General features: G+C 36.0%; 3 protein-coding genes across 8 annotated transcripts; 1 reads left to right on the forward strand and 2 right to left on the reverse strand.

Annotated features, from left to right (window-relative positions):
- Nucleotides 1–6307: 6307 nt before the first annotated feature.
- On the reverse strand, nt 6308–10926 carry LOC109151294 (DEAD-box ATP-dependent RNA helicase 7-like). 2 transcript variants are annotated; one of them, XM_019299230.1, is made up of 15 exons: nt 10279–10926; nt 9987–10121; nt 9746–9886; nt 9542–9653; nt 9264–9334; nt 8519–8673; nt 8243–8354; nt 8053–8154; nt 7909–7969; nt 7642–7810; nt 7462–7558; nt 7279–7373; nt 7042–7175; nt 6640–6748; nt 6308–6567 (listed from the first exon to the last, which is right to left on the reverse strand). In XM_019299230.1, exons 1-15 carry the CDS (start codon nt 10771–10773, stop codon nt 6534–6536), a joined length of 2022 nt encoding a protein of 673 aa, XP_019154775.1. In that variant the 5' UTR covers nt 10774–10926; the 3' UTR covers nt 6308–6533. The 2 variants fall into 2 exon arrangements, with proteins under 2 accessions (XP_019154775.1, XP_019154773.1); XM_019299228.1 differs by having other exon boundaries at nt 6308–6748.
- A 1220-nt stretch (nt 10927–12146) lies between these two features.
- Nucleotides 12147–14854, forward strand: LOC109151297 (cysteine and histidine-rich domain-containing protein RAR1). 2 transcript variants are annotated; one of them, XM_019299235.1, is made up of 7 exons: nt 12147–12200; nt 12231–12345; nt 13070–13072; nt 13170–13252; nt 13567–13724; nt 14131–14369; nt 14468–14854. In XM_019299235.1, exons 2-7 carry the CDS (start codon nt 12256–12258, stop codon nt 14561–14563), a joined length of 669 nt encoding a protein of 222 aa, XP_019154780.1. In that variant the 5' UTR covers nt 12147–12200; nt 12231–12255; the 3' UTR covers nt 14564–14854. The 2 variants fall into 2 exon arrangements, with proteins under 2 accessions (XP_019154780.1, XP_019154779.1); XM_019299234.1 differs by lacking the exon at nt 12147–12200 and having other exon boundaries at nt 12201–12345.
- A 5433-nt stretch (nt 14855–20287) lies between these two features.
- Nucleotides 20288–25861, reverse strand: LOC109151231. Of its 4 annotated transcripts, none has more exons than XM_019299151.1 (18): nt 25394–25861; nt 24997–25053; nt 24169–24334; nt 23844–23952; nt 23635–23685; nt 23430–23533; nt 23242–23320; nt 23084–23146; nt 22932–22982; nt 22723–22790; nt 22275–22350; nt 21983–22054; nt 21847–21909; nt 21618–21686; nt 21486–21530; nt 21326–21402; nt 20786–20816; nt 20288–20379 (listed from the first exon to the last, which is right to left on the reverse strand). In XM_019299151.1, the coding sequence occupies exons 1-17, from the start codon at nt 25575–25577 to the stop codon at nt 20798–20800; spliced, it is 1353 nt and encodes a 450-aa protein (XP_019154696.1). In that variant the 5' UTR covers nt 25578–25861; the 3' UTR covers nt 20288–20379; nt 20786–20797. The 4 variants fall into 4 exon arrangements, with proteins under 4 accessions (XP_019154696.1, XP_019154697.1, XP_019154694.1 ...); XM_019299152.1 differs by having other exon boundaries at nt 22723–22781; nt 23242–23326; XM_019299149.1 differs by lacking the exon at nt 23084–23146 and having other exon boundaries at nt 22723–22781; nt 23242–23326.

Here is a 25861-nt window from a genome sequence, read left to right on the forward strand (position 1 = left end):
TGATTTCTTGAACAACTTAGAGAATATTTGGGCATGTGGAATTGTCATGATTGGACTATCATGAGTGATCAACAGAAGGTAACTACATTCTGTTGCTTATTCAAATTCTGAAATCCAATACTACATTCTGAAATTCAATTCTGCTTAATAATATTACATTCTGCATTCTGAAATTCAATTCTGGTTATTCAATACTGCTTATTGAAATTACATCATGTTACATTATGCATTCTGAAATTCAATCTTGGTTATTAACTCAATACTGCATTCTAAAATTCAATACTGGATATTGTAGGGATTATCAAATGTAATTCAAGATTTATTCTCTGGAATTGAGCATATGAATTTTGCAAGACATGTTCATGTCAATTGGCCGGAGTAAAACTCATAAAGGAAAGGTGCTTAATAGGTATTTCTGAAAAATTGCTAAGTCCACCAATGAAGTTCAACTTGTAGAAAATTTTGAAGCATTACAGAAACTAGATGCTCATGTAAGGACAAACCTATATAAGTATCCAATTAGATATTGGTTGAAGGCTTATTTCAAAGAATTTGTGAAGTGTGATATTGTTGATAACAACTTATGTGAAATATTCAACAACACAAAGAATTGCCAAGAAAAAAGCTATTGCTGAGAAATTGAATGAAAAATTTATGGTGATTTTATTAGGAATAAGTTGAATGAAAATAATATGGAAAGTGTATGGTGGGAGGTTGATTTCAATGGTAATGATGGATTTGAGATCAAGAAGGGAAGAAATTAGTTCAAGGTGAGCTTTAAAAATAGTTAGAGACTAAATTGAGCAACTTTGGTAATCGAGGACCAAAGTGGTGAAATCTTAATAGTCGAGGGACCATTTTAGGTAAAAATTGCATAGTTAGGGGCTAAATTGAGCAAATTTGATAGTCGATGACCAAAGTGGTGAAATCCTAATAGTCGATGAATCATTTTAGGTAATTAAAAAAATGAATAGTTAAGGACTAAATTGAGCAATTTTGGTAGTCGATAATCAAATTGATGAAATCTTAATGGTCGAGGGACTAAATTGGATATTAAATCGCTTAAAAAAATAAAAAAAATAAAACATGATCTTGAAGGTATTGGAATCTAATAGGTATCCCATGTGCACATGCGATTTGTGCCATCTTTGATAAAGGTAGACAACCTAAACCTACATTCATGACATATACCCAAAGGAGATATACATGAAAACATATGCAAATGCACTCCTCCCAATGAATAGTGAAGCATTTTGGCCAAGAGTTCAAATTAAAAAAATTCATGCACCTGTTCCAAAGAAGATGACTGGGAAACTAAAAAAAATAAAAAATAAAAAAGAAACCGTGAAGAAAATGGGCCAAAAAATTCTGGAAAACACTTGTCTAAACAAGGAAGGAAAATGATTGTAGCATTTGTAAGAAAAAGGGTCATAACAAAGGATATTTCCCTACTGTCACTTCTAACCAATCTACTGTAGATCCATGAATTGTTGTGCAGGGAACATTTTAATGTTGTCACTTGTAATGCACCTTCTACTGTCACTTGTAATGTTGTGCATTTTGTAATGTTATAATTTGGTAATTATTTTGTAATGCTATATTTTGGCAATGATTGTAGTGGATTTTGTAATGCTGTGCAGGGAACATTTTAGCAATCCTTTTGTAAAATAAATGGTGTACAATCATTTTGCAATCAAATACATTTTACCATTTCTGTTGTGTTGAATCAAATACAGTTTAAGGTTTGGTTTCTAGAACTTGGAAGAGCAGAGTCAGAGAAGTACTTGGATGAGATGAAAGCAAATATGAATGTTTTTGCAGTTCTAGGAGAACATATACAGAGTTCAGGCACTCCCAGGCGTGCATCATGGAATTAGTTTTGCAGGTCTCTCCAGAGAAGTTGACATGGATGGTGCATCTAGCATTCATGGTCATTTCATGGAATCAATGAAAATAAGAGTGCATTATTCATGCAAGGAGTTGTATAGTGAAAATAAGAAAAGGTTTAGATTCTTATTGAAACAAGTCTCTCTTTTAGGGGCATCCCCAATAGGGCCGGGTTTGTTTGTGATTTTTGGTACAGTAAAAATTTGAAAGATTGGTTTTTAACTAATGTGGAGTAATAGTTTTTGGAGCTTGAGTCGCCTTGCAAATTGGAGGTTTTTGTCAGACTATTAAAAAAAAAATAGTGAGACGCAATTGTGTCTCACTGACCAACCGCCCGCTGGGGCACGGTAGAGTGGCTGCCGGCTCTTATGACCCGGCCAACAGTTACTTTTTGTTTTTTTTTTTTTCTTCTTCCCATGTCAAATTCTTTTTCCTTTTAATTTTTCTCTTCTTTTTTTTTCTCTTTCCTTTCTCTCCTAAACACCCACAAAAACCTAAAACTATTGGAGATGCCAATGTGAAACATTTTGCTGCTTTTAACATTGAACTAATAATTGTTGGGTAGTTTCTTGTTGGTATACCCCAAAAATAATAATCCTACAAAAAGATTATTATTATATGAAAATGTAAATAATTGGGAAGGAAATGGTGGATGATTCGGTTAGAGGTATGCACGAGTTGAACGAATTGTTCGTTTCTTTAAAACCTTATTTGCTACCTCCCACAAGTGCTAGGAGCGTTGTAGCCTAAGTTTCCCAGGATAAAACGTGCTACGATTCAACGTTTGAGCACCCAAACTTTGAACCCGGCGAACCAGAGCAAAGCTTAGAACACAGTAGGCTAAGAGAGGGGTAGAATCAGAGATTTTGGAGCTAGAAAATAATTGTCTATGTTCTGTATTTCACTGTAAAAATTCTGCTGCTACTACTACTACTTCTTATATAGGAGAAGATGGTGTAAATAGCATTTACTTAGGCATTCAAACCTATGTTCAAAACCTTCAAAACTAACCATTGAATATGAGGGTTAATTCTGGAATTCAAAATTGGAATTAATATGAAATTAATTTGGTAACAACTGAATTAATCCTCCCAACAGTCATCTGAACTGAACAGTCACGAACCGTTTCGGAAATGTGTACCGGCAGTATAGGTCCGTAGGTTCATCGTTCCGGAAATGTGTACCGGCGGTACAAGTCCGTAGGTCCGTATCGTACCGGAAATGGACGTGTACCGCGCATCGCATGTACCGTTCAGGAAATGGATCATGTGGCCGCGTATCTACTGTTGCGGTAGTAGCTCGTTGCGTACCCGAAATAGACGTGTACCGCACTGACATACCGCGTCATTGGAAAAATAGACGTGTACCGCACTGACATACCGCGTCAAAGGTTCCGGAAATGGATCGTGTGTAGGGTTGGCATAAATAGGCCTGCCAATTTCCGGATGACATTCGTGCTCGTGTACACGAATTTAGACTTCGATCAAGCTTTTTCAATCCCATTGCGTGCAAGAGAGCCTCTATGCTATACAATTCAATAAGTTTTAAAAGAGCTATTGTATAAATAGTGGGGCAAATCCACTTCCAAATTAATGTGGGACAAAAGCTTCACTTTTTTCTTTTATTTTTCCAACTCAAATGGATCTACTTTGAGAATCAATATCTCATTCACCCATTATCCGTTTTGAGCGTACAATATATCAATCTCTTCGTCTCACTACGAAGAACCCGAATCCACTTTGACCTGACTCAAATCGGAAGTGTGGACCCCACTGATATTTGTATCATAAAATAGCTACTTAAAATGTCAATTTATGCTATTTTTTTCAACACTAATATGGTATTTTATAAGAGTTAATACCCAAAATCGTCCTCAACTATAGTGGTTTTTCTCAATTTCGTCCTAAACGACTTTGGTGACTTAATATCGTCCCAGACTTTTGTGTTTCGCTCAATTTAGTTCCAGACTATTGTGTTTTTGCTCAATTTAGTCCCTCATTTGTTATTCTGTCCATTTGGTGTTAAATAAATAGACAATTCAGTAATTTTAATATTGGCATCTCTTTACTCATAGACATGTGAACTGCGAAATCCCTTTTTTTTTTTTACGAATTACTCCCAGAATTACTCCTAAAACTGCGAATATAAAATTTGATTTGTAGGTTCGGGAGTAATTCTGGGTGTAATTCATACAAGAAATAGGAATTTCGCACTTCACAAGTTGAAAGTAAAGAGAGATCAATATTGACATTACTGAATTGTCCCTTTATTTAACACCAATTTGACGAAATAGCAAATGGAGGACTAAATTGAGCGAAACACAAAAGTCAGGGACAATATTAGGTCACCAAAGTCGTTTAGGACGAAATTGAAAAAAATCACTATAGTCGAGGACGATTTTGGGTATTAACTCTATTTTATAATCATTTTGTCATTGCAATGTGTACAATCATTTTGTCATTGCCAATGTGTACAATAATTTTTCAATTTCGCCATTTCTGTTGTGTTCAAATACAGTTTACAATCATTTTGCCATTTTTGTTATTTCATTAGATTATTGTGATGGAAACATAACATTGAACTCAAAAAACAAACATAATCAGTCAATTTTACCCGGTAAAACTACACAATAAACAATTGTCTAACATTCAATTGGAAACATAACATAACATTCAATTTTCTACACACTACAGAGTAAACAAATTTTACCCAGTAAAACTAGAACAAAGAAGTCACACCCATATCTATCCTGAACCAATTTCTACCATCAAAATATAAGAAATTTGCAACAAAAATAATTATGAAAACAACTCTCACCTTCCATCTTTGACACCCATAAAATTTATTCTTTAATCTCTTGTTGTGCAAATTGGGGATTTCAACCCACATTTACAATACAATGGAGGCTTGTAATCTAAGTTTTTTCGAACATTTCATAAAGAGTCTGAAGACATTTCACTATTAGAAATTATGGAATTTCCGACCACCTGAAAGTAATCTTAAATCAAGTTGATATCAAAAAGTGGTCAGAAATAGCAACAAAGGTTTTTCCGGATACCAAAAGTGGTCGGAACAAGGCTTTCGACTTGATTTAAGATCACTTTCAGGTGGTTGGAAATTCCATAATTTCCAGTAGTGTTTTGGCAATGGAGATTAGAATGGGCGAAGAAGATTTGAACTTTTGGTGATGGAGATTAGAAATGGCGAAGAAGATGATGAAGAACTAGAGTTATTTGCAGGCAACATCATCCAAAATGTCCATATATATAACATGTCAGTTTTTTATTTTTCCATGTCAGCAAATTACATGAGCTACCGGTTGGAAACAGACTAAAAATGTTAGGTGAAAAAAATGGGAGTATAATAGTTTAGATTAACTATTTTAATTCAGGGTGACGGATGAATGAACTGTTATAATTAGTGCATGGGCCTATTTGACCTTTTTGCCTTAGCTTTTTCAAATTCATACTATTTGTTAAAAGCATTCATAACTTGTTGTAAAGCACTAAAAATCTTGTCTTCAAAGAGCTTTTCATTTATGTTCTTCCGTAAACTCTATATCACAAAGGCAAACTTGAATGTCCTTCTCCCAAAAAGTTAAATCCCCAACCCCAACAGAACATTTGGGAGGTGTAAATTACGCTAACTCGGTAAATAAGGAATCCCAACATCGGCGCGCGCTGTCAAGTTTTGAACCTTGGTCTCTTACTTCAAATATTGTCTACTAAATCAATGAGTTAGATCATATCCATGTAGACAAGATTTAAAACTTGAATTTCCTTTTATCATCTTGTATCTTATTCATTATTCAAGCTTTATAACTATCCATCAAAAAGAAATTTGGTTACTCTAATGCATGTCAGTGCCCACACTTGTCATGAGAATGTACAATCACATAAGCAATAGAAGAATAGACTACCCTTCAATTGCACATACCGAGCAGACATTGCTGACTCTTATTATCATTCTTTTAATAAGGTTGTCTCCTGCTTTAAGAACTTATAGGATTGCTCTCCATAAAAAGATTTTGATTTTTGATGAATTTTCTAGTCCCTTTTAAGTTTCTTGTCTTAACTAAAATCAGTATTTAACAGAACATGAAACACAAAATGAGATGAAATACATACCAGAATTTCTCATGGCCAATATTCAACTATCAGCTAATTTACCAAACATCTTTCCACAATCAATTAATATTATCAACTAATTAAACTCACTAACCTAATCAGCTAACAGTTATAAGCTATTTACTAAACACTCTCAAAGTCTTGAACAGAAGCAATTTCATTACAAGCAATTTGTTGTGCATCCAAATGAAGCCAATCCAATTAATTTCATTAATAATTATAATAAAATCCACTGATTGTTGTGCATCCCAATTCTACAAGCAATTTTAGAGAGAAAAAAATACAAAAGAATAGAACTTGGAAACAACTTTAAAAATAAAACATAATAAAACACCTACATCTTAGAAAGTTGGTAATTTCAAAAAACAATAAACCTATGTATCTTAGAAAGTCTTAATTAGGTTCCACAATGTGCAGCAGACACTACACTTTTCTTCATTATCCCAAAATTTATGTTCCATATATGATGGATGGAACAATTTCTACAATGAGCAGCGTGATAAACACAAATGGTATTCTTCACCATTTGTGGCCTCTTCCACCACCACCACCTCTTCTTCGATCAGAAAATCCCCCTCTTCCACCTCTCCCACCGGAAAAGCGGCCACCTCTCCCACCGGAGAACCCACGACCACCACCTCCAAATCTACCACCACCTCGACTCTGTTCCCTTTCTTGCAATGGAGGCAATGTTTTCACAACTTCCAGACTGACATCATATGCTTTTTTAGCACCTGCGGAGAGCAATATGACATGCTTAATCATGCTGAATATGAATGTTTTAAGGTATCACAACGAGTTCGTCCTATAAATGTAACAATGGAGGTTCTAATGAATTGCCAACTACTATGTAGTGTGATGGCATAGAACATATTATACTACATTGTAAAGAATCATGAGTTTTTCAACCCAAAAAAAAAAAAAAAGATATTGAAATTAATTATGACATTTTTTTGGGAAACTGTATTGTATAGGATTCTCATCCATCTACTACCAAAAGATCAACTAAAAGTAGAGAAAAACATACCTTCTATGAAGGTATCTACATCCTCAGTAGACACATCAAAAACTGCACCCGTCCCATCAGCTGTTAAAGTCAAGCCTTTGATTGATTCAGCTGTCTCTTCAGATAAGAACCTCTTCAAGACATTATATACAAAGCTGGCAAAGATTATAAACACAGGTTATGCAAGAGAATTAGCAATAAAGGCAATACACAAGATTCCATTATGAGAAGTTGAATTGAGCTTATATAAATCCTTACGAGGGTGAATAGACAGGCTTCCCACTCTCAAGGTGTAGAGTAACACAGTTCTCCATGGAAGTGAGAAGTGACCGGCTCTTGATCTCAGTATATCCCTGAACAGTAAGGCAGAAGGCTTAGTTATGGACATATTTGTGTTGCATTCCACAACAAAAACATAATGAAAGTAAAGCAAGAACTTACTGCAGCCTTAGCCAGTGCCTTTGCAAGCAAATCTGCTGGTGACAGATCAGAGGTGCTTAGCAGACTCTCAGCAGCAGCCTTGAATGCCGGTATTACACTTCACAAATTTAAAATAATTTATAAGTAAATAAGCACTAGTTACAGGACCTTCAATATTTATTAAAACAAAAATAAAATCACCTATCAGAAATTCCAGCAATTTGTTCTGCAGCTTCTTTACCAATAACTTTAGCAATATCAGCTGGCTGTGGAGCAGCAATATGCTCAAACTTAACACCAGATTCCCTTTCTATCCTAGAAATGTTGGACCTCTTAGGATCATAAAGCATTACAGCAACACCAGTATTTCCTGGAGAATATAGCAACTCGTGGTGGGTGAATAAAATTTCCCCCCAAAAGAAAGAAGAAAAAAAGATTATCCATGAAACAATAAGATAAGCAATTCACCTGCCCTTCCTGTTCTTCCAGATCGATGAATATAAGCTTCTACATCGCGTGGGGGTTCACACTAAAATAGTAATATCAACTTCAGTACACAACATGGAAATCTTAGTTAATCAAGCATCACTCTTATATCTTGTAAAGACAAACCTGGATAATTAACTCGACATTGTCAATGTCCAATCCACGTGCTGCCACATTAGTGGCTACTAATGCCAAGAACTTGCCTGATCTGAAACCAGCAAGTGTAACCTGGAAACAATTCAATGATCAGTATACTGTAACTCTCTTGCAAATTAGCACCAGGGAAAGTGAGTAATAGTGTTGAACAAAATTTTACCTCACGTTGGGACTGTTGTATGTCTCCATGCAAAGCCCGGGCCCCAGGCAACAAGCCAGCAAGCTCAGATGCATAACCCTTTGTTTCAGTAAAAATAATAGTGCGACCTCCACTAGAATAAATAATTTCATTTGATGAGCGAGAGAGAGAGAGAGAGAGAGAGAGAGAGAGAGAGAGAGAGAGAGAGAAGGGGGGATTTGAAATCAATCAACTACACAAGGTATCACTTTCCAGAATATTTAATGGATGGAAGTGACAAAATTGAAGGCAACCAACCTGCTATAGCATCGAATAATATCAGGTATAAGTTGAGATCTGGCTGAGATAGAGCATGGAATAATAATATGTCTGACACTAGTGCTAGCCTTCATTTTCTCATTGCCAACAATGTCTACCGTCTTCTTATCAGGCTTGAGGAACTTAGAGGCAATCTAGCCAAACAAAGAGAAGTATATAAGAGTCAAAGTATATATTAATACAAAGAACATGCAGAAGTTAAATTCAGAAAGTTAGACATCCCAAAAATTCCAAGGTCTTTCCACTAATTAGTCAATCTGCATCAATTGAACATTTAACTTAGGGGTGTAAAACTAGCGTAACTAGAACTAATAAGGATTTGTTAAAGCCCTCTTATTTGGTTTTCAGCTAGGCTCATTTACAAATCAGGCTTTGAAGTTTGAACATTGCATCCAAGTGGCTCAATTTGTTTAACATTCAGTGTTCTTTGTATTCAACTAAACATTAACTAAAGGTTGTCACACTTGATTTTCTCTATATAAAACCAATGCTTTAGGTTTATAGAAACTAGAAATAGAAATAAAAAATATTCATTTTATTTTAAAACTATAATAATTATTATAATGATAAATTCTACAATGCCAAAAAGGCACCTTGCCTACCATAATGACCAAACCAGTTTGCTTACATTGTAATCTAAAGGAGAGCACATACTCCCAGTGTTCTTGTTAATTAATAGTTTAAAAAAAAAAAAAAAAAAGTGAGAGATATTGGTAAAACTAACATGCTTCACCCAATCCTGCAATGTTGCACTGAAAAGGAGTGTTTGAACTTGTTTCACATCTGCCACCTTGCCTTTTAAATTTAAAAGGAAAAAAAAAAAAGATTAAGGATCAGGGATAATTTATAATCATTATTATACACAAAATATTAGAAAAGAAATGTAATGGACTCAAAGATCAATGAATATCTATGAACAAGATACTCCATAATAATAAACAGCACCCCAGAGAGAGGAATAATACACAAAACTGTTCCTAAAAATGATGAATAGTTGAATACCTAGAATAAATTCAACATCCTCAACAAAACCAATCCTCAGCATTTCATCAACTTCATCAAGGACACGAAACTTCAAAGAGGTCAAGTCAATATTTCCCCTCATTATATGATCCTGAACACAAGTATTGAAGCATTACTACTCATCAATGTTTTAATACATAAAAATAAGCAAAAATCCAATGCTGAATCCATGAAAAAGGGTACCTTGATCCGTCCAGGCGTTCCAACTACAATGTCAACTCCTCTTTTCAATTTCATTTCTTGTTGTGCATAAGGTGTATTACCATACAAGCAACAAGAAGTTAGCCCCAATGCCCCACCATACATCTCAAAGTCAGTAAAAACCTGTTTTGATCACCAAGTAAGATGATGGACTTTAATATAAAAAGAAAAAACTTCAAATAAAAAGATTTTGCCAGGTCAGACTAGGTTTCTTGGATCAAACCTGAAGAGCGAGCTCCCTGGTAGGTAAAAGCACCAGAACACTGGGAGGTCTACCATACCCGGTCTTCCGGGTAGCTTTAGCTGGACCATTAGTTAAGGACTCCAAAATTGGCAAAACAAAGGCCAGTGTTTTACCCTGTAATTTCCAAAAATAGACAACAGAATTTACTCAATTATGTTAACCCATCGAATTAAACAGCTAAATAATATATTGGAAACATTGTCAAGAAACTCCAAAGACTTGAATTTGTAAGCAAAAACAAATTATTAACGGGAAACTGAACAGTTCATACCTGACCAGTACGAGCCCTACCGACCATATCAGTACCATCCAAAACGGCCTCAAAGGTCATAGCTTGAATCTTAAACAACGACTCAATTCCCTTAGCTTTCAAAGCCTCTCTGAGAGGCTTCGAAATCCGGAAATTGGTAATCGCGTACGGATCCTCCTCCTCCTCATCACCACCAACCGCCTCCATCAACTTAGCCTTCTTTTTCTTTTCCGCCTTGAAGTTCACCGGCTCCACCAACTCGGAGCTCTCGCTCCCCTGCTCATCGCCGCTATCAATCTCGGCAGCCTTTCGCTTCTTCTCCTTCTTCTTACTCCGCTTCTTCTCCGCCGAGCTTCCCTCGGGATCAGACTCCGAATCAACCTTACTATGCCTTGACTTCTTCTTTTCAGAGTCTAGGGTTTCAGCGGCTGGTTTTGGAGTCTTCTTCCCCTTCTTCTTCAGGTCTTTTAGTGACTCTTCAGAGGCCATGGCTTCAGCAACAATGACGGAAGGCATTATAGGTTTAGGTATATAGCTTTGTGTAAAGGAAGGGAAGTTGGGTTAGTGAGAGAGAGAGAGAGAGGCAATGGTGGCTCTCCTGCTGTGAGAAGAATGTGGCAACGAGAAGCAATAGCAGGAGAGGAAAGAGGAAAGAGGAGGAAAAAGAGGTTTAGGGTTTGTGATTTATACTCTTTCGGCGTTAGACGCGAATCTGATTTTGGAAACCCGGAATGGGCTTATGGAAGTCCAAACATAATTTGGGCTTTATATTATATGTCTGCAAAAATCTATAGGTTGAGTATACCCAAAAACCACATATATAAATTTCAATTGTTATACTTATATACCATGGTCGGATCCAATTGTTATACTATGGATCGGGATTTATATTGCACTCTATGTAAACCTGGTTAAAAAATTATGTGTCTGTAGTTAACACATTTTGTACCTGTAGTTAATAATTTATGTATTAACATGTTATGGTATACAATTTAATTATTATGTACCTGCAGTTAAAAACGTATGTGTTTTTAGTTACATGTATTTGCAATTACTATGTTATGTGCTATCAATTTGTTTACATGTACAAAAAGGATTAACTGTGTGTACAGAATTTGAATGTTACTTTTGAACTATAATCCACAATGCAAGATAGATTATGATTCGTGGTATAATTTACTTCAGACTTCACCACGTGTAAGAATAGATCAATGTTTTTATTCTCCAACACAAGTCAAGAGCCTTCGACTAGATGTGAAAATGGTTAAAGTTGGCTTCTTTTGTCCACAACATCCAACTTTACAGCTACACTAATTTGTTAATTTGTTGTAGTTGAAGTTGTAACCATTTCTTGCATTTGAATGTAATTTATATTATTTTTATTCTTTGTCTTTTATGTAATTTTAATTAGTAAATCTTCTAATCTAAGAGTTGTATTATGTATGCATTATTATGTTATAAGAGTTGTATTATATAATATTTTTGTCAAAAGTATTTCTACCGTTATAACTTCAGTTATTTTTTCCAACTATTATTGTCATATACATGTATTCACTATATATTTTCTTATCTTCTTCAATAATAATAATATTTAGACATTATATATTCGAGACTTCGAGCACTATATAATTTTATTTTCAAAATATAAATATTAAATTTATAAAACTAGTTTACATTACTATTAGTATCATTATTATACAATAATATAAAAATCTAAAATCTAAACAAATTCAATCTAAAATATTAATATAGAATAACAATATTCAGCACTAGTTAATTAAAAAGAAAAAAAGTCAATAAAATAAAAATTTAAGGAACAAATCTGGCGTAGGATTTAGATTATGAACATAATAAAAACCGTTATTTCCCTTTAATCAATTATATTAGAGACCGTCTGCACTCTCAAGTCTCAAGATTCACTGCAGTTCTTGGCGAATCTGATTGAGTGAGAGTGAGAGAGAGAGAGAGAGAGAGAGAGAGAGAGAGAGAGAGTCGCCGATGGAGAAGCTTCGATGCCAGAGGATCGGCTGCAACGCCTTTTTCACGGAGGATGATAATCCAGAAGATTCCTGCACTTATCACGATGCGGTTTGTACCTCTCCTCCCTCTCTCTGAGATGCCTACAACTAGAATTTCTTTTTTGATTTGCTCGTCTGCAAGATTTGATCACAGACACAAAATCGAGTAAATTGAAAAGTTGTTTCTTTAAATCGGAAGCTTCATTGCGATTTCGAGTTCAATTCAGTGAAAAGACTTAGGCTTTTAGTGCTTGTAAGTGTTGAGATGCGATTAAGTGATTCATTATTTTTGCTAAGGATATGTTAAATTAAGTTTCTTTCATCAACATGTTGTAGCAAGTATTTAGAGAATTTTTGACTAACTGTAGAACTTGAGAAAAAGCATCAAGCTGAAGTTACCTTCTAATACCCTTCTGTGAAATTGTTAATTACTTGTGTTTGTATTTTTGGTGTAGCATCATTATATGTAGTTTTGGAAATTAAAATATGTAATCTGGGTTGCTATCATAGTATCATTTTATTTGTGGGATGAAAATTCACTAATAAGGGGTTGCTTGGAATTCCATTTAGTAGTAGTCTAGTAGATGAATATATTCTTTGATCTATTTGTTTCTTTCTATTCAACCTCCTCCCCCTCTTCCAGATCAAGGAATTTAGCTTCCAAGTGGCAAAATTAGGGCACTTGGTATTATGCAAGAATCTTTTGGATATTCTTCAGAAATATACTTACTTGAGCTCTTTTATGCATGTGTATGGTTTGGTTGCTGTCTTGCTGGGCATATACGTTTCATCAGGGTGTAAGTTAAATAAACTCGGCTCTTTAGTTTTATCTTTCTTTGAGGATGGCATGCTTCTAGGTTCATTCTTATCTAATGTAGAATTCGTATTTCGCAGCCCTTATTCCATGACGGGATGAAAGAGTGGAGTTGTTGCAAGAAAAGAAGTCACGATTTCAGTTTGTTTCTAGAAATTCCGGGGTATGGATTTTACAACCTTATTCTATGTGTGGCTTTACCTATGGGACTAAGAACAATGCTCCATTAAGGGGTTGTGATCCTGTAGATTACAAACACTAGTTGGCAAAATTTTAGTAATTAACCAATTTAAGAGCGATGTCCTCCTTCCTGTTGTGCAGAACAACATAGCTGAAGAAGTATAATCTACTTGCATGCACTTAAACAAAAGGAGTACAAATAGTGCTTTTTGCCTACTCCCGTTGTTGCTGAATAGTTAATTGGTAAATTATAGTCTTTGCTTTACGTGTAACATTTTATTGGCTTTTGTTACGAAGGTGTAAGACAGGGAAGCACACAACAGAAAAACCAGTTTTAACAAAGCCAGCTTCTGCCGCTTCAAATAGACCAGTTCCTGCTCCAACCACCACGCCCAGTGCATCATCCAAAGAAAATTGTGCTAGGTGCCGCCAGGGTTTCTTTTGTTCGGATCATGGTAAGATTTACATATTTCTAGATTGTATCTTTGGATGACGAGGGAAACCCCACAACCCTTTCGGGTGTAGGTTAAGTGTTAACCCCACCTTATGACCCATAAGGGCCATAAGGAAGTAAACCAGCTTAGGTTACCCGTAGCTGACCGGTTCAAACCAAGGGGGCAAGGATTCAAACTCGTGACCTTGTGGTTACAAGCGTGGATATCTTGCCATCTTGGTTGGGGTTACCCCTTCTAGATTGTATTTTGTTGTATGAATATTTATGCCACAAACAATTTTTCATGGTTTCTAATGTATCTACTCAAGTGGTTCCAAATTAAAAATGACTGGAGATGCAGTCTGTCAATCCCATGTGGGGGTAACTATTTCAAAACCTGAATTCTAATGTTACTGACATTCTTAAAGGTTCTCAACCCAAAGAGGTTAATCCAAAATCATCAAGTACAGTAGCTTCCACGTCTAATGAAAGCAATCAAGATTTACATGAGAGCCATCCACCTCCTCCAAAGAAGATAGTTGATATAAACCAGCCTCAAACTTGTAAACATAAGGGATGTGGCAAGACCTTTACAGAGAAGGAAAATCATGACACTGCTTGCAGTTACCACCCTGGCCCTGCTATATTCCATGATCGGATGAGAGGGGTGAGTCAGTATGGTAAACCTTTCTTCTTTTCCATGTTATCGTTCATGTCTTTTGACGTTGTTTATGGTTTGTAATTTTGTGTTTTATAACTTTGCAGTGGAAATGCTGTGATATTCACGTGAAGGAATTTGATGAGTTCATGGCAATACCGCCTTGCACCAAGGGATGGCACGATGCTGATCCAGTGTCGTGATTGGGACACGTGCTGGGAAGAGACAAGGCAAGACGCATCATTTGTGTTGTTCTATCGATTTTGATGATGCTGTAACGGATTTCTTTTGGTCGACTTTCTTATGCTTCTACAAGTCTTGAAACTAATTTGGCTGAGTTGGTGTGGCTTCATTTCTTTGTCAGAACTGCAAACCCAGTCCATATTGTGATTTTGTTGACATTACATTTTAGTTTTTATGTAAGGGGAACTTTTGGATGGCAATTGGCAAATTGTATCACCCTCACTCAGGTTTACATTGAGATGACTTCTACATCTTTTTTGAGTCTTTTTGGTACAGTTTTGTTATCTCAACAGGGAAGCAGTAATAGGGCGTTTGGTTGGAGAGATTTTAAATTCCCTTCCCACTTAATTCCTACCTAATTCTAAAGGTCATTAAATTTCGTAGTTTGGTTGGAGGGAATGGAATTGCAATTCCCCCATTTTCATGGAATTAAAATCACATGTCCCCCCGGGATTTTAATTTCTGGGAAAAAAAGATAGTGATGAGTTAAAATTACTCCTTCCTTTTTTAACCTAAAATTAATGTCTAACAACAATAATAGACATTTTTAACTTTATACTACTTATTATTCCCTTTCAATTTCCATGTATACCAAACATTGGAATTAAAATTCCAGTAATTCTATTCCTGTCAACCAAACACTGGAATTTAAATTCTCACTTTATTCCCAGTAATTCAACTCCCATAGAATTACAATTCCTTTTCCACATAATTCCCCCCTCCAACCAAACGCCCTGTAAGGGCATCCCATCAAGGCATCAATGCATTTTTATGTGTTTTTTTTAGAATACAAGGCTTATGTGGAGGAGAGAGGGTGGGGAGCGAGAAGAAAAAAAAAAATCACCTTACAAAGCATTAGTTTTTATTATAAATGTAGGACTCAACAAGGAAAATATCCCTGGTCGAGTGAAGCACAACACAGCGTCCAACCAAGCGCGTTAATGCTGCTTTTTTTTTTTTTGGGTTTTCAACTTTCTTTTGCTTTTTTTCCCCCTTTTTATGTTCTCTTCCATCTTCTTTTTCTTAGTCACACCTGCAAAAATTATATATATTGAGGATGTTATAAGAGAATAAGCATATGATGAAAGGAGATATTTTATTGACATTGTGGTGACTTTTTTACAGAGCTAAATGCAGAAAATAAAGGACTATGTATGAGAGGAGGCTAGAGAGATAGTGTATAACCTCTACTAATAGAGTAGCACAACTGCGAATGAGCTGTGTATACTGAGGAAGGAGTGATCACTTCACTTGCTTCAATACTGAGGGAGTGGTTTCCTGTTTTTTCCTGTTTTATTCTTCAATACCTCCCTTAAGTTGGGGCATACAAATCTTGAAGACCCAACTTAGAGCATCCATAATAGTGAAAATATTTTGTGATTTTTGAAGAGTTTTTGCAAGTGTGATTAAGAAAGATAATATGGGAGGAGAGATAAAAAAGAGAAAAAAAATAAAAGAAAATTGATTTAAAAAATATTAATAATAAAGAAAGTCAGGCGCGCCTGAATCGCCACCATGTGCACTACACGCGCATAGCAGGCTCTCTCTCAAGGAGTTGCTCATCTCTCTCTCTCTCGCATCTCTCTTTGCCATGTTGGCATTCTACCCTAAAAACCCGTGAATAAACTTCAAGAGATCTGTTGATATTGATGCTCTTAGAAGTAAACTTATGGAATTCAGGTGATATAAAAGACTGTTTGGCCCTCTTTGGCAATACAGTTTATCAACCAATATATGAGTGTTTGGTTAATCAATTTTTTTTAACAGTTTATTACTTCATAACACTAAAATTCTAAAATAGCTTTATCGATAAATTTTTTGAGAAAATAAATTATTTTCTCCAAAACAATGTAGATAAGTTCAATAGTGTTGCCAGTACTAGATAACGGGGTGTTTGAACCCGTCGACGAGGCTCATAAGTCTGTTGCCTAGCACCGTGAAGGTAATTAGCAACGGGACATGTGATTAGTGCTCACGGGTTTCCGAAGCCCGTGAACATATATTTATTTATTATTTTTTAAATAAATTTTATAATAATAATATTGTAATATAATAATAATAACAACAACAACAACAATAATAATAATAAATTCGTATAACGGGTGTAGATGCGGAATGGTCTGAGTGTTTAGCGTGATGGCCATTGAGAAGTAATGAAGGTGGAGTTAGCGGTAATGATGAGACAGACCGTTGGAGGAAATGAAGGGCCATCACAATGATTAAATAACATTTAAGATTTATAGCTTTTACATCTATTGCATTAATGAGTGGCTGAGTGCAACGGTCACTTCGGCTTGTATAAAAAAGCCTGCGAAGACACCTTAGAAATGGTTGAACATTCGGAATATACGCGAGACCTGAGAGTACTTTGCTATTTTTGACAATCTCCTTATATTTTCAGGTAGTGTTGGCACGCCGATAAACTACTCCAATAGATAGTAGAAAGGTGTGCAAACGGTTAAAACAGGCTCTATGTGTCTGTTTTAATCCATAAAGTGACATTTTCAATAAGCAAACATGATCCAGATAGTAAGCATCAATATACCCAGGTGGTTGTTTCATATACACAATTTCAGAGAGATTTTCATTCAAGAAAGCATTATGAACATCCAATTGCTTAATAGACCACCCAGATGATAAAGTCAAGGAAAGAAGTAACCTGACTATGGTTGGTTTAACCACTGGACTGAACGTGTCAAAGAAGTCCTGACCGGGCACCTGATTAACTCATTTTGCTTCAAAACTTGCCTTATGCCTCTCAATGGAGCCATCAGCTTTTTGTTTTGTACGAAAAACCCACTTACACCCAAAAATGTTCTTGATCCATTACCTCACGCCATTTTGAATATTTAACGGCTTGAGTGTAACATGTAGGATCCTAAAGACAAACTTGAACAATTAAAGTTGACGGTGGAGCCTAAGACCGGCTCCGAGTGTGCATCTCATGAGTTTGAACTATGGACTTAACCGTCTTCCCACGAGGGCGTTTCACGGGCTGGTTCGCCTGGTCATGCTGCTCGCGCTCCGGCGAAGCCGAGTGATCAGCGGTTGCAGCATGCGGCGATGGAGGTGGCACGGGATCGTCGTCGATGTAGCTGGGTCGGACGTCGGCCGTGCCAAGAGACGGAGAAGCGGTAGCCGCGGGGCGAAGAACAGACTCAGCCCACGGGTAATGTTGCGCCGGTTAAGATGTCTGCACGGTATTTTTAGTAGCAAAAGGATAAACTGTCTCATTAAACCTTACATACCTGCACACATAAACTTTGTTAGTCTGTAAGTCCATACATCTATACCCCCGAAACGACTCAGGATAACCTAGGAAAACACATGGGGAGGACCGGAATGAGAGTTTGTGACGATTGTATGGCCTGAGATACGGATAACATAGACACCCAAAGACACGAAAAAAAAGAGTATGAAGGATTGGAATTATGCACTTTAAAATGGGGACTGAGATTATTTAATACAACATATGATATTTTGTTAATTAAATAAACTGCAGTTTCAAAGGCAAAATCTCAGAATTTATATGCAACAGAGGCACGAGCTAGAAAAGCCAGACCAATTTCAACTATGTGTCTATGCTTTCATTCGACACGACCATTTTGTTCATGAGTGTAGGCACATGATTGTCTATGAAAGATGCCTAACTGAGTAAAGAAATTATGTAATTTTTTGTATTCAACTCCTAGATCAGACTGAATGGCTTTAATTTTTCTGTTAAAAAGTCGTTCAACCATTGTGCGGAACTTATCAAAGATGACATACAAATCAAACTTTAATTTCATGGGAAAATACCAAATGTAGAGAGTATAATCATCAACGAAAATAACGAAATGACGATAGCCATCAATTGACAAAAAAACGGATTGGACCCCAAATGTCTGTGTATACTAAATCAAGAACACTAGAACTGGAGGACCCAACATGTGCCAACGGGAATCGAGAAGATTTTCCCAATTGACACGCATTACGCAAACTAGAATTACATCAAATAAAATTATTAGACCCACTAATCGAACACGACTGAAGAATACAAAGTAAAATATGACGATGTGTTATCCTAAACGATCATGCCACACTGACAGAGATGTACAAGCTGTAAGAAAAGCGAAGGGAGACGGTATGACAATTGGAAGTCTATGAAGGCCCTCATGACTATTGCCTTTAAGTAGAATTTCCTTGGTATTGATATCCTTCACAACAAAAAAAGACGTGTGAAACTCAAAAAAACACTTTATTATCTATTGCAAATTTTTGAACAGATAATAAAGATGTAGACAGATTGGGAACATGAAGGATATTAGACAATTGGAAGGAACGAGATGGGGTATTAAAAGAAGCATGACCTACACGACTAATAGGAAGTGCCTTACCATCATACACACGCAATGTGTCAGTGTACTCTTCCGATGTAGATAGGGCCTCAATATCTGGAGTTACATGATTGGATGCTCCAGTATCCGGAATCCAAGCCTGAGAGCCATTGAGATCTGAGTGGTCATTCTGATATGTCAAATTTGTTTGTGGAGGATGATCATAACGATTGTAACAAGCCAAAGTTGAGTGCCCCGTACGACCACAGATCTGACAGACCGGCGGTGCGCCATTACCACCATTGCCGCTGCGCCCACGCTGACCGCCGCCCCGGCCAGCCTGCGACCTACCGCCGCCACCTCCACGCTGGCCACCGCGACTTTGGTTCTGCCTGCCGCGGTTATTACCGCAGCCTCCTCGGCAGGTTTGCTCGCCTCGCTGAACAACGAAGGCCGCCAATGGTGCGCTAGGAGCCGTTCCTCGGATGAACTCCTGAGCGCCAAGAAAGTCGGCCAACTCGCCTAGGGTTTCGGTACCGCGGACAGAGAGAGATGCGGTTATGTTTTGAAACTCTGGCTGTAAACCCCGAAACACATAAAGATTCATCTCGTTTAACCCGACCGGCCTACCGGCGAAAACAAGATCCTCCAAAATAACACGCGCACGACCAATATAATCAGCAATCGTAGAATCTCCCTAGCTTAGAGACTGGAGTTGGCCAAGGAGATTTAACGAGCAGGTGCGAGATGCGGAAGCCAAAGACTGTTCAATTGACTCCCAAACCTCCCGTGACGTACAATGTCCAACGGCGAGGTGCATGACTTCTTTACTGAGAGAAGAGATCAACATCAACATAGACATAAGAGCCCGATCATGCCGAAACCGCATTGCATACTCGGGATTTGGGGCCGGCGACGAGTCGCCGTCGACGGCGAGGAGGAAAGGCGCTGGACTGGGATGAGACCCATCTACGAACGACATGAGACCATGTTTGTCAAGAAACGATACGACTTGAGTTCTCCAAAACAGATAATTTTTATGGGTAAGCTTAACAGTGAAAAAGTGATGAGCAGTAGAAAGCGAAGTAACAACAGAGCTAGTGAAAGACGTGATAGCTACATTGAAAATAGTCTGTTCGGAGGAGTTAGCAAATTCGTCAGCCATTGTAATTATAAATAATTAAAAAAAAAAAAAAACCCTAACTTAACTGATACCAGATGAGAATGGTATGAAACTGTATATTATGAACCGTAGTTACAATGTACATGTAAGGGGAATATATATACAAGAGAAATCATAAGGAGATTAGAATAGGGAGTCATACTATGACTCAAATACAAGTATCTTAATACTAGTCCTAATAGGTGCAACACTTGAATGTCTCATGAACAGAAGATGACACAATGCCTGGCAACAAGGATCTCCATCATTTAATGTCGCATAGAGGGGGTCAAAGTACCTACAAGGTCCTTGTACTATAACGTTTTATTCAATTTAGTCCTTATACCTTTATTTTGTTCAATTTAATCCATATACTTTAAAAAACGGTGTAATTAAAGACAATAGTTAATGATGTTAATATTACGGCTAACTTAGGTTACGTGACGCTGACGATATTTATATTCTTACTCATATATTTCTTTATAAATATTTAAAATTAATTATTTTTACCACCAATATATTAAATTAGTATGTCTAAAATAAATAATTAAAAGCATGTTCTTAATGAGATTTAGACAGACAATTGTCCTTAGTTTCACCACTTTTAAAAGTAGATGGACTAAATTGAACAGAATAAAGGTACAAAGACTAAATTGAATAAAACACTATACAAGGACTTTATTAGTACTTTAAAAGGTACAAACATTTCTTGCTCCTCAGCAAATTCCCAACCTTCTGTCCAACAGAATGTTTCTATGTTAAAATGCACTAGTATGCTTTCATTTCATGTTTGCAAAATACTTACGCTCCGTTTAGAAATCTGAAAAATGTTTTTTAAAAATATATTTTTTGAAAAATATATATTTTTGAAAAATATTTTAATTTTATAATGTTTGGGCAAAAATATAAAATTGAATTTTTCTATTTAACTGAAAGTTAAGAAATTGAACATATTATTTGTTATAATAATAATAATAATAATAATAATAATAATAATAATAATAAGTGGTGTGGTGGTAATAATAATCGAAAACTAACTTAAAAAGATATGTGAAAATAAAAAAACTCAGAAAATAGACAATTTCACTTCTTTTTTTTGGTTGACGAAAATAGGTATTTTTCTTTTGATTTTATTTTCTTTGAATACTCAACACGGAAAAATCTAAAAAATGACTTCCAAAAGTCATTTTCCAGACGTTTAAACGGTAATGTATCAGAAAAATGGTAGAATGTTTTGGTGCGACCTGTTGACGCTGGGATGGCGTACATTCTTGGAAGTAGTCCTCCCTACTCCACTGTGGTTTGGTTTCCCAGCACTTTTCTGCATTTGAGATTAACAGTAAGAAAATAAATTTGATTTTTAAGTCAGGAAAAATCTTGAAAGTGCTGGTATTGCTTGCTTACTAAAGATTCATGTCGGAAGGGATCTGGAGCGTTCTCTTTCATGCCCTAGTTTAAGAAAGCATGCATTAGACATAATAACATATGTTTCATTAGACAGAAATAGTCCTCAAATTTCAGTTATATAAATTCCACCTTTCCAGAAAGACGCAATTTTGGCTGAGGTATTGCAGCAGCAGTGTCTATTTCAGGTACAAGGGACATCTGGGAAATAAAATAATGAATCATTTTCCTATTGAATTGATGAATAAGTTGCTAAATCCATCCAAAAGTTGTTGGCTAGATATAGATAGCTGGTAACTCTGGTAAATACATCTAGAAGTAATTCCAAGAGGATAGAAAAGAATTTGAATTAACTTGATACCTTGTTAAATAATTCTGTTGGAGGATGCTGCAATAGTCTCAAATTATTTGAAGATTCGAATTTCTGCAGAAGAGTAGTGAAACTGTTTAAGGCTAGATAATAGAACAAGGAGAAAACAAATGAAATAATGCTTTACTCTATTGAGTGTAGTCTCTTCGCTGGTATTTTGACATACATCAACAGCATGGTGTTCCCCATATGAAAGTTTCTGGCAACAGAAAATACATTTTAACACTAGCACTAAAAACAATCACAAGAGAGGGTGAGAGAGTGATAAGAATGGTTATGCCCAAAGTGGGTAAATCCCGATATTTGGTCCTGTCTATTGAGTCACCGTGATTGGGTGTGGGTGCCCTTGGGGCTAGGGATTCAAACTTTTGAGAGAAGAGATATGAATGGTTAAAAAAATGAGTAAATATCAACATTACCCTATTAGATAGGCGAGAGTTGGTCTGGGGTGACCTTTCACTTTTCTCTTGCCTCATTGGACTTGGAGCTTTTGGTCTGAAAAGAAATTGTTGAGAATGTAAGAATAATAAGAAAAGTGAAGTATGGGGGATACATTTCAGATACTTTGGGGTGCCATTATTATTATTATTTTTTATTTTTTGGTTGACGAGGGAAATCTACAGCCACGATCCGAGTGTGCCATTATTGTGTAGATGAGAAAAATGGTGCAGTTCTGATAACAATGAAGCATTCTCAAGCAGCACACAAGAACGGACATAATTTTCAGATACATTTTTTAGATTGTAGCATAAAGAGTTCTTCTAAACCAGAAGGGGCATTTGTGAAAGTGATGTCAAGCATAAAAATGAATTTGAAATTTGGTTCTTTTCATTCAATCATGGAGAGATCAGAGTCAAGTAATCTAACCTTTTGGGGTAAGTGGCTGTTCTTTGTACAGCAGAATTAGCAGTATGATGACTTGATAACTGAAAAAGCTAGAATGAGAAAACAGAAATTGCAGAATCAGAGTAAACCATGACATTATTAAACTAGAACTTTCTTCAGAAACATTAATAACTTGGCATAATTAGTAATCATTTTAAAATATTACTTGCATCAAGCTATTAGTAACCCACATTATCAGGGGAATGTATCTTTGCCCTCTCCATTGTCTTCAAGTGAAATTCCTGAAAAGCACAAGAAGAAAGGACTTGGTATCCCTACAGGAAGCCTGATCTTCTATTAATCAAGCATAAGGACAATAAAATTAGAAAGAGTTGCATAATACTCGAAAATTTGGCAATTTCTGTTGGCTCTTCTTAGGTTGGGGCTTCAGACAAGCCTCAGGAATCTATAAAGAGCACAAGAGGGTCTAAAGTAATAATTTTTGCTAATTAGTACATAAAATTGAAATGTTCTTCTGATAATGTTCAAAGAAGTACCAACTTTTTTGTTCAATGGCAGTGCTTTAAGGGTATTAGTTTTCTGTTTTTCATACTCGCTTGACGGCAAGTCACTCTTGGATCTGAAACATGTAGGTTAGACAAATGCATGTGGAGTTAATCAGTCCACTAACAATATCCTTTTGCTGGATGGAGGATAAGGACATCAATAATCAGAAAGACCTTATTTACCTCCGGATTTGCGCTCTATGCAGTGTTTTCAATTCAGGCTGTTTGGGAACAGTGACCTTTAATTTATAGTTAACTAAGTTATTGGAAACAGCAGATCCACCCTGCTACATCAATTTTAAATGCATACATTATTATTATTATTGAAAAATTGTCAAAGACTACTAGGATCATCATGAAAACACAAAAGACAGCATTTCCTGTGTACCTTTTTGGATAATTTGTGTAACATCTGAGCTTGATGCTTCAGATGAGAAACCTGGTCAGCAAGAGGAAAATGATGATTTGGAATACTCACCAAGGGTAGATAACCAAAAGCAAGGTGAATAACACAGACAACAAAAGATGAAGCATAGGACAGTAAAAGATACACAAAAGTTTCCGTATGACTGCAACATATTAACTGATCCAACAGACCTTACACAAGTAACCAGTCTCTAGTTTTTGTCGTTTGGTAGCTAGATTATCGAATCCAGAAGAACTTTGCAGACATTGATCATCAGACTTATTGACTGCCTTCAGTGATCTAGTGAATTCAATAACAACAATGAATGCAAACTATTAAATTATTAATGGTAAATGTAGAGCATAAAGGGTTATTTTGAGACTACTTTACCAGTAAAGTTAACAGAGCTGAGGTAAAAAAAAAATTACCAGAACAATGAGTACAAACATAAGATGATACTAGTTCTTGGAAACAATTAAAATTGTGAAAAACATATGATAAGGGATGAAAGTAAACCTTTCACAAATGTTAGTAGAATATACTTTCTGAGCATGCTTTAGCTTGGCCAGGTGACTAGCAGTGGGTTTCATTAATGTTGAAATCCTGTGTTTGGATAATTTGGGTGCTGATTTTGGTTTTGATTCTGGAGTTTCTTGAGACATGCTACTATCACTTAATGTTCCTGAAGTAGTAAAAAGAAAATAACATGTAAATATGCCTAGATCACTATGTTACCAAAAATAAAACTTTAACTACTACAATAGTTCCAAAAGTAATTTAAATATTAATTAAGTTGATTTAATCTCTATACTATTAACAACTATGGAAATTAGATAAAATTGTACATTAAACATACTTATGTACCTAGTTAAAGTGCCTTTATGTTAATTTTTAGAGGGAGATATTAAAAAACCGTCTAGTTGTAGGCTGTCCTCCCCAAACAAGCCCTAACTTTTTGCCATTTTCCTGCTTCATTTCTTTTCTTAAATTTATCCTCCACTTTTCTTAATCCAGAAAATTTGAAAAACAAGAAAATTATAATGGGGTCTAAACCCGTTGGAGTTGGAGAGCGCAACCCGAATACAGTTTTATACGTTACTTTTTTTTTTTAATTATTTTAAAATATTAGAAACATCACTTTTTTTTTTTCTTTCCCCCTATAAAACAGGGAAAAAATGAAGTGAAAATGATAACTGAAATTACTTGAATTTTGAAGTATTAAAAATACTAATAAATTCAGTATAGTTTAATGATTCACATTAGTTCCTATTTTTAATTTTAAGTTTTTATCAAAGTTTATTTAATCCAAAAAATAAATTAAACAAACATGAAAAAAAGTCATACCTGATGTCTTCATTTCTAAAGAAGTGCCACTCCCGCATTTAGACTTGACAATTAAAGCTAAAGATTCAAAGGTGAGAAAACACACAATCACCTACTATCATTATGAACCATCAAATCAAACTGAACAAAATCATCAAAAGAGGAACTCTACTGAATCAAAAATTGAAAATTACGCATTATAAAATAGTAAAATCTCCTCCATTGCAGAAACCAGAGAGCAGAGATTCCTGCTTTCCTCATTCATTCATCATGAGTTCATGGCTCAAAGCAAATGCAAATAATATGGACAATAAACGAATAATGAAAACAAATACATACATACATATACATATACATATATATAATCACGCATATTCAGAGAGAGAGAGAGAGAGAGAGATTTTGTCGAAATTCTTACGAGAAGCCGGATAATTGCCGGAGGCTTGGAACCAAAGCTCGGCTTCTAGGATCTCGGAGATTGTCTCCGAGCGGGAGAAATCGAAGAAACGAGCGGCGTCATACTCGTAATCGAAATCAATCTCCGAAGGCTTGGAGCATTCATCCTGCTCAACTTCAACGAAATACTCCGTATCTTCGTCCATTTTCCTCGCCAAAAAGGTCCTCAAATCCGCAAAAAAACTTACATAAAACCGATAAACAAAAAATCAGAAGAAAAACTCAGAGGAAATGATTAACGTCCCAATGGTTCACTTCAGCTTCCTCATCCCCCGCCGGACGACCCCTGTTGTCGTCTCAGGGGCCGCAAGGGTTTAGAATGCGAATCTAAACCCTTAGAATAGAAGAGGAGGAAACGAGAGAAGGGGATTTTCCGTGTCGCGATGGCCGGCGAAATTCTCGTATGCTTCAGCGGCCGGAAATTAGCGCA

This window comes from Ipomoea nil, unplaced genomic scaffold (assembly GCF_001879475.1).
Source record: "Ipomoea nil cultivar Tokyo-kokei standard unplaced genomic scaffold, Asagao_1.1 scaffold2283, whole genome shotgun sequence".
In the NCBI taxonomy this organism is placed as follows: Eukaryota; Viridiplantae; Streptophyta; class Magnoliopsida; order Solanales; family Convolvulaceae; genus Ipomoea; species Ipomoea nil.